General features: G+C 40.4%; 1 protein-coding gene across 1 annotated transcript; it reads right to left on the reverse strand.

The window, feature by feature from the left end:
* Window positions 1–175: 175 nt before the first annotated feature.
* LOC138964747 (NADH dehydrogenase [ubiquinone] 1 beta subcomplex subunit 11, mitochondrial-like) lies at window positions 176–8,472 on the reverse strand. The gene is made up of 4 exons (XM_070336791.1): window positions 8,245–8,472; window positions 2,555–2,688; window positions 1,518–1,730; window positions 176–706 (listed from the first exon to the last, which is right to left on the reverse strand). The coding sequence occupies exons 1-3, from the start codon at window positions 8,455–8,457 to the stop codon at window positions 1,580–1,582; spliced, it is 498 nt and encodes a 165-aa protein (XP_070192892.1). The 5' UTR covers window positions 8,458–8,472; the 3' UTR covers window positions 176–706; window positions 1,518–1,579.
* Window positions 8,473–8,599: the final 127 nt, after the last annotated feature.

The raw sequence follows: 8,599 nt of genomic DNA on the forward strand, positions 1-8,599 counted from the left end.
CCCATTACCATTTTTGACAACATATACCCCCTTATTACACTATGCACATTGCAGATAGTCTACCTTTTTGAAATTTGAAGCCACTTGAGATGAGTCCGCGGTACATCATTCATACTTAGTCCATTGTACATCATATCGCAACCAACACACATGCATATACAAATCAAATGACACCTTATGAACAAATATTCTCCTTTATTTGCAATTTGGCACAAACCACTCAGAAAGTTCACTTTCTAACGGCAATGCCAAATTACCAACTGTCAAAACGAAAGAAATGACAAAAAAATTAACGAAAAGGGCATGCTACTGCAACTTTTACACATAAGCATATTGCCTTAAATTTGGAATATTTCTTCTGGTTCAACAGAACTTTCTTCTGAACCTTTCACAGAGTCACACAGTCATGATAACAACCCTTTCAAAAATGATGGTTCTTTTTGCGATTCTCTTTCTTACTAAGAAGTTACACACTGAATCTTTATATTCGTCTGTGGTGAACGATGATGTTCTTCATTTCACTGTATCAGCCTCTGCAAAAACAATGCAGCTTTTTAACTCCAACGCTTCTAGAAAACATCAGTTCAAGTAACTAGTCTTTGCTCAAAATACAAAAAAAAGCCAAAACAACAGTCACACGCACTCAGACTCTCAAACACAGCTTACTTTACTTAATGTACAAGGCTCATCATTGAAAGTCAAAGAAAACAAGAAGGGCAAAGCCCATACGACTCACATGCTTGACCTAAACCTAGCAATGACATCATACACTAAGAACTGCTTTACACATTTTTCCTACCAAAATACATGTGACCTTGACCCAAGGTCAAGGTCATCCAAGGTCATGCAACACAAAGCTGTTAATTCAAGACATAGGAAGTACAATGGTGCTTATTGGCTCTTTCTACCATGAGATATGGTCACTTTTAGTGGTTCACTACCTTATTTTGGTCACATTTCATAAGGGTCAAAGAGACCTTGACCTTGATCATATGTGACCAAATTTGTCTCATGATGAAAGCATAACATGTGCCCCACATAATTTTTAAGTTTGAAACAGTTATCTTCCATAGTTCAGGGTCAAGGTCACTTCAAAATATGTATACAATCCAACTTTGAAGAGCTCCTGTGACCTTGACCTTGAAGCAAGGTAAACCAAACTGGTATCAAAAGATGGGGCTTACTTTGCCCTATATATCATATATAGGTGAGGTATTCAATCTCAAAAACTTCAGAGAAAATGTGAAAAATGTGAAAAATAGCTGTTTTTTAGACAACATTTATGGCCCCTGCGACCTTGACCTTGAAGCAAGGTCAAGATGCTATGTATGTTTTTTGGGGCCTTGTCATCATACACCATCTTGCCAAATTTGGTACTAATAGACTGAATAGTGTCCAAGAAATATCCAACGTTAAAGTTTTCCGGACGGCCGGACGGACGTCCGGACGGACGGACGGACGGACGGACGGACGACTCGGGTGAGTACATAGACTCACTTTTGCTTCGCATGTGAGTCAAAAACTAGGACTTGCAGGAGAAAGCCACACTTCTGTTAATCACACGATTCTACCAGTACAATTAGACAATGATCTCTGCTTCGCCAACATCTTCGTCTGATGGTAATTCCATTTTGTTTAGGTCAATAAGGTCAGGGCTGACCAATGGTAGACCTTCACGCTCTCGCCTTTCCAGCTCTAGAAAGGATTCTCGTGTGCTCCAACTCAAGTTCCTGTTGGCAGAAAAACAAAACAAAAACAAAATGAGACTGAGCGCATTTTCTGCTTGAAACTGAAAGTAATAATGCTGCATTAAAAGGGATGTTATACACTGAAAACCCTCTTTAGAGACTGCATATAATTAAAAAAAACAAAGATAATTAGGCTCTAAAAGAAGTGAGATCAAGTTTAAAAATGTCAGTAAATGTACAGACCTAAATAAAACCAGAGATAATAAGCGAACAGTCTTTTAAAGGGGTGATGTGGGAGGTGGGGTTTTAAAACAGAGGTTTCACTGTAAAATAATATGTTATGTGTGAAGATGCATAACAGGGATGGCCAAATCTCAAAATGTTAACTCGCCACCTGGGCGAGTAACTACAGCTTAGTACAGGAAAGTCACTAGCCCGCCAGAAATGTTGCTGGCCCAGTACATACCACAGTTACTGCATCTGTAGTGTTTATATATATCTTTGAAACTTGATAAATAAATTACAACTATAACTTGTATAAGAAAGGTGTTACAACTTACATTTGACCAGAATGTTCACTGGCCAGCCAGGCGAGTTGCCAGGCAGTTTTTACTAGCCCGGTGGATTTTTTACTCGCCCCTGGCGATCGGGCAAACGATTTGGCCATCCCTGCATAAGGTTAACAGCTGCAATTAAATGCGACAGCACATGTATGCTCAACCAGGTGCTGGGGTTGTTACTGGAGGTCAGCTCTCCTCGTTGAACAAAATTGTAAGGAGTTTGGCTCTTCTTGTTCTGCAGATGAGTCAAGAAAAGGAGCTTCCCGTATAGAGGTAATAGTAAATAACTGAATGAAGGAAGCTTACTTGTGGTCTGGTTGGTAAGCGAGAATGAATGCACCCCAACAGATGCAGAGGGTGATGGTGAAAAACATGGTGGTATGGTGCAGGAAGTTGTCTAAGTCTGGGTCAGTTGGATCAAATCCATATGATGTCCAGTTCTGCAAAACAAACAGAAGGATCAGCATTAACTGATTAAGTCAATGATTCATTAAGCGTCTAGGTCTGGTTGAAAAAGAGCTGGATTGTCTTACCTGAATAGTTACGTCAGGATCAGATCGACCGACTTTCTCTTGCATACTTCAGTCTCCTGTAAGTTATTCAACTAGTACTTTTGTATAAGCTAATAGAGTACACTGAACCTTAAACACAAGAACAAAGCAAAACAACAACAACCCGAGCAAGCACACAAAAGTTACATTTCGCACACACACACATCCCCCCTCCACACATATATAACCAGAAAAGCAAATGCTTTACGCGTTTATTCGATTCCCCTTCGTCACGTCCGAATACACTCACAAAATTACAGTGGACCCCCCCACTCCGCGATAGAGGACTCACTCCCTTTAACAAAAATGTTTTTTCAAGTCTAAAAAGGGTGGTTCCAACTTCCACTATTATATCAAAAATATTTGCTGTTCTACACTCGTAAAATAATCTCCAAGAGATGTTTGAATTCCTATTAATTGCCCTAAACATGATCCTAAGGCGACCTGTCAATAGTGTCATATCAATTCATTTTACTGATTTAGTTATTCAATCCTATTCCTAATAATATCCCAGAAACAAACTTGCGTTACCTCACAAAACAGAGTCAGTTACACTATCAAAAAGTAGACGCTGGCTGTTTAACCTTCACTGTGCTTTGTGCGTCGTGGACGACCAAGAGCCTCACAAATTCGTCTTTATCTCTGAAACTATTTGGTTCAAACACAATTTTATTCAAAATACATGACATGAAACTATTTGGAGTTTTTAATTGAGACTTCATATAACCTTCAATCACCATACGACCTTCCTATTGCCGAACTTTTGAAAGATTATCTTTGTAAACAAACAAACGATGATGTAACTTGAACCACACAGTCCGGGTGATGTAGGTCGTGGACGACGCATATGGAATTTCGTATGGAATTTTACGCTGTTGATCCTTATTCGGATGGTGTGGGTCGTGTATGACCTATACTCTGCAAAGAGGCTGCAAAACGTTTATTCCCATTCGGATGGCGTGGGTCATGTACAACCCATACTTTTTGCGTTTAATCCTTCTTTGGAAAGTATCGGTCGTACACGACCCACATCATCCGGACTGTGTAGACCAAAGCATGATCCGGTGAAGATTAAGCTCATTTACCAGCACACCTGGCCATTATCTTTTTTTTGGTCAGAATTGCTGATGCTTGCACCTTTGGCCTCCAACCCCCAAGCGCTGAATCTGGAGAGGCCGTGGATCATTCTAACAGTAACAAAAACTAACACCAGTTTGCTTTGAGTTTAAACGTTTTTTGGGGGATATATTTATAGCATAATTGGGCACAATTTGAGAAGAAAACCTGAGAAAAGATATGCTTTTACACACAGAAAGGAAGGCTGAACAAATTGAGGTTTCATGATCATGTCAACTCCCAAAGATTTAAAATTCTTTTCAAATAATGCCTGGAGGCCGGGCTGTTGCTGTCAGATTGACATTTTGAAAAATTCGGGTAATCTTGAACTTTAGCGTGTTAAATTCATCGCTCATAATTTAGAGGCATTTAAGTCTCCAAATTTATAGTACCTGCACTTGTAATCATAACAAGTAATTTTAGATCCCTTTGAAGTTACGGAATGAACTCCGATGAACTGTACGAATGCATTTCGTTTACATGGGTCAAAGAAGGAATTATCCGTATGAGCGGACAAGGGAGATAAATCTTTCGTGTAAATGATGTCCCATGGTTGACAACGTTACGAACGTACACCATTTTCGTCGATTGAACAACAAGATTAATTAATTATGGTTAAGTTTGGAGCTCAATCCGTCAATTAATTTCACGACAAATGTTATTTGGCTTGGTTACATGGACTTGTATCAAAAATAATGGATTCTGAGCTAAAGTTCAAGATTACCAAAATTCGGTTTCCTTTGTACCTTGCAAATGATATAAACTCAATACGTCTGGTATCATAAAGTATGTTTGTCAGTGTGTGTGTGATGTTTGTGTGTGTGTGTGGAGAGCGAGAGGGGTGGGGGTTGACGGTGAGACAGACTGAGAGGGACCAAAACTACAGGGACCGAAACCCAGGATGTGTCTCAGAGATGCTCAGCAGACTACAGCTTCCCCCACTCCAGGAACGCCGAAAACAACAAAGACTCACATTTCTGTTCAAAGTGGTCGGAGGGCTGGTCCCCGCAGTACCCCCTGAGAAATTTCTCCAGCAACAAGTCGCGTAAGGCAAAAATACAACATTTAGTCAAGCTGTCGAGCTAACAGAATAAAACTGAATTCACTGCATTTTTACAGTAAGAACGTATACTCGTAGCATCGTCAGTCCACCGCTCGATGCAAAGGCAGTGAAATTGACAAGAAGAGCGGGGTAGTAGTTGCACTGAGAAGGATAGCACGCTTTTTTTTTATCTCTATTCTTTTTAACTTTCTGAGCGTGTTTTTAATCCAAACATATCACATCTCTATGTTTTTGGAATCAGGAACCCACAAGGAATAAGATGAAATTGTTTTTAAATCGATTTCGGAAACTTTATTTTATTTTTAATAATAATTTTTATATTTTTAATTTTCAGAGCTTGTTTTTAATCCAAATATAACATATTTATATGTTTTTGGAATCAGAAAATGATGAAGAATAAGATGAACGTAAATTTGGATCGTTTAAATTGTTTTTTTTGTGTTTTTTTTTACATTTTCAGATTTTTAATGACCAAAGTCATTAATTAATTTTTAAGCCACCAAGCTGAAATGCAATACCGAAGTCCGGCCTTCATCGAAAATTGCTTGGCCAAAATGTCAATCAATTTGATTGAAAAATGAGGGTGTGACAGTGCCGCCTCAACTTTTACAAAAAGCCGGATATGACGTCATCAAAGGTATTTATCGAAAAAAAGGTCCGGGGACTGGGTGGCCGAGTGGTAACGCACTTGCGCTCGGAAGCGAGAGGTTGCGAGTTCGACCCTGGGTCAGGGCGTTAGCAATTTTTTCCCCCCTTTCCTAACCTAGGTGGTGGGTTCAAGTGCTAGTCCTTCGGATGAGACGAAAAACCGAGGTCCCTTCGTGTACGCTACATTGGGGTGTCCACGTTAAAGATCCCACGATTGACAAAAGGGTCTCACTGTGGGATACCAGGAAATGAAAGGGCAGATGAGCTGGCAAAAGAAGGAGCCGTGGAAGACCAACCTGAAAACAGTGTCAGCTTTAGTGAGCAGAAGACAATCATCAAGGCATTGATGAGGCCAAGGACAAACAGAGATGACTACCACACAATGTCCAGAGAGCAGCAAGTCAACCTCATCAGGCTGCGTACTGGCCACAACAGGCTCAATGCTCACATGAACCGAAAGTTCAAGCTGGCGCCATCACCAACCTGTGCCTGCGGTCAAGAGGACCAAACAGCGGAACACATCTTACAGCGATGTCCCTTACTAGATGAGGAACGAAAAGAAGTGTGGCCGTCACCAACTCCCTTGCAGACCAAACTATACGGCAGTCGACAGGAGTTGGAGAAAACGACAACATTTATCACCAGTGCTGGACTGATTGTGTAACCTCTGCGAACGCCAAGAAGAAGAAGACAAAAGGGTCTTTCCTGGCAAAATTGTATAGGCATAGATAAAAAATGTCCACCAAAATACCCATGTGACTTGGAATAATAGGCCGTGAAAAGTAGCATATGCGCCGAAATGGCTGCAATCTGCTGGTCGATGTGAATGCGTGATGTATTGTGTAAAAAATTCCATCTCACACGGCATAAATAGATCCCTGCGCCTTGAGTCCGAGTCTGGAGATACGCGCGCGATATAAGACTTCATATATAATAATTCCCAGGAACTCTCATGTCAAATTTCATAAAGATCGGTCCAGTAGTTTCGTCTGAATCGCTCCACACACACACACGTACAGACACACACACATACACTGTATACACCACGACCCTCGTCTCGATTCCCGAGTGAACAAAGACTTTACATCATCAGCCACAGTCAGAAATATCACAAGAAACAACAGCCAATGCTTTACTGTGGAGTGTACTAAAACACCAGTGTACAGGTACTCTTTTTTCACAAGAACAGTTATTGACTGGAACAACCTTGATGACAACACGATCCAGTCGTCAACGGTCAACGAATTCAAAGGAAAACTGCCAACCGCTGATTAAAACACCAAGTGCTCTCCCCAATTTTTCTGCCAACGAATATTCCCAAGTTTGGGACCTGTTGGCGTAATAAGTAGAGGTTACATGCCGAGTCTCAGTGATTATTAAAAATAATGGTCGAAGTTAGCGGATCATGAAAAATGCGAGCTTCAGCGAGCTTTTTCATGACCGCGAACTGAGACCATTATTTTTAATAATCACTGAGACGAGGTGTGTAACCTCTTTATTCCCCCTTTCTTCAGTTATTCAAAGAAAACAGGAGTTTTTGTGCGAAAGTTTGATCGAATCCGAATCACTCAACCAGTCAACCTGCGCAGGCGATCGATTAATGCGCGGTTGTATAGTTCCGTGCAAATCATTCCATTCTGTTAACACTTCTTGTCAGTTTCCCTGTTTTAGACTAAAATCAAGTACACAGATATGCTGTTATTCTGCTGTGGCGGTAAAGGCAGATATTGTGTGTTCTGTTTATGTTTTAGTATCGTGTTAGGATAATGTTCTTTCGTCAAATGAGACTAGCAGACGAACTTTTGCACCCGTGTTCGAACGTTAATTACTGTATGAAGTTCAGTTTTCTGGGGAAAATAGTGTATGAAACCGCTTTATGTTGTTTAAATTGATGAGATGTGTGCATTTTGTTGCGTGTGATCTTTTTATAAAATGAAATATTGTTGAAAACTGACCGTCGGATTGCAGTCAGTGTTGTCGAAGAAACTGCGTTAAAAGAAGGGGAACTACTCTTGTCGGCAAGAGTATGAGTTACTTGCCTTGGGAATTTGCTTGTGATGAACGGTGTGTGCACGGCAGATCTAGATTCAGAAAACAACCTAACTCATGGATTTTATATGGAGATTCATGTGTTCAGGCCTGTAGTTGTTAATTGAAATGCGGTATGTTTGTATTGTTTGCTCCAGAGATGTATATTTCGTACGTATAGAGCGTTCGGAACTTTTCAGTCGCAAAAGTAGTACCAAAACAGAACAGCTTCTCAACCCATTGCGCTATCGAGGATTCAGGCTGTTGCTGGCTCGTTATTTGTTTGGTTGCTGGGTCATTATCGAAAAATAACTAGCTCTACAAGTTTACAGAGGTAAAGAAGCAGAGGGGGGAATAAATACTAATATATCAAGATCAAGATCAAGAGAGTGAGACTGAGACTAGTCTAGTGTAGTAGTGAGAGTGACTCACTCAGTCACTGACTGGTTGACAGACTGACAAACAAAACGGGTTCTCTTAGTTTTATTTTCTTTTCTCATGGTAACAAATAATTCTGGCTGGGCTACACAGACGGAATGCCATGCATACTTATATGTATCTTTTAAGTATAGAAAACATGCCAACTGTACCTTGTCAGAATCAGGATCAGTGTCAGCGAAGTGTTCTTCAAGTTTTTTCAACTCTTCTGATTTTGGCATAGGTTGCACAGGCACTGCAATATCTTTGTTTTTCTTTGACGTTGAAATAAAACATGATGGCTGGGCTAAAAGTTGTCGTCTCAAGGCGTGAAGTTGATTCAAAGCCCGACCTTGCCGGGCGAGTGCCCTCCAGATCGTCGCCATGTTGTTGTCTGTAGTCTGGAGCGGAAAGGAGCAACAAAAATATCGGACGTGAAAATATTTAAAATATGAATAAATGTCAGGGAAACAAAATCTACACGGAAAAGGAAGATCTTTACGAATTTAAACACATACATTTATCTTC

The sequence above is a fragment of the Littorina saxatilis genome, linkage group LG4 (assembly GCF_037325665.1).
Source record: "Littorina saxatilis isolate snail1 linkage group LG4, US_GU_Lsax_2.0, whole genome shotgun sequence".
NCBI classification, from domain to species: Eukaryota; Metazoa; Mollusca; class Gastropoda; order Littorinimorpha; family Littorinidae; genus Littorina; species Littorina saxatilis.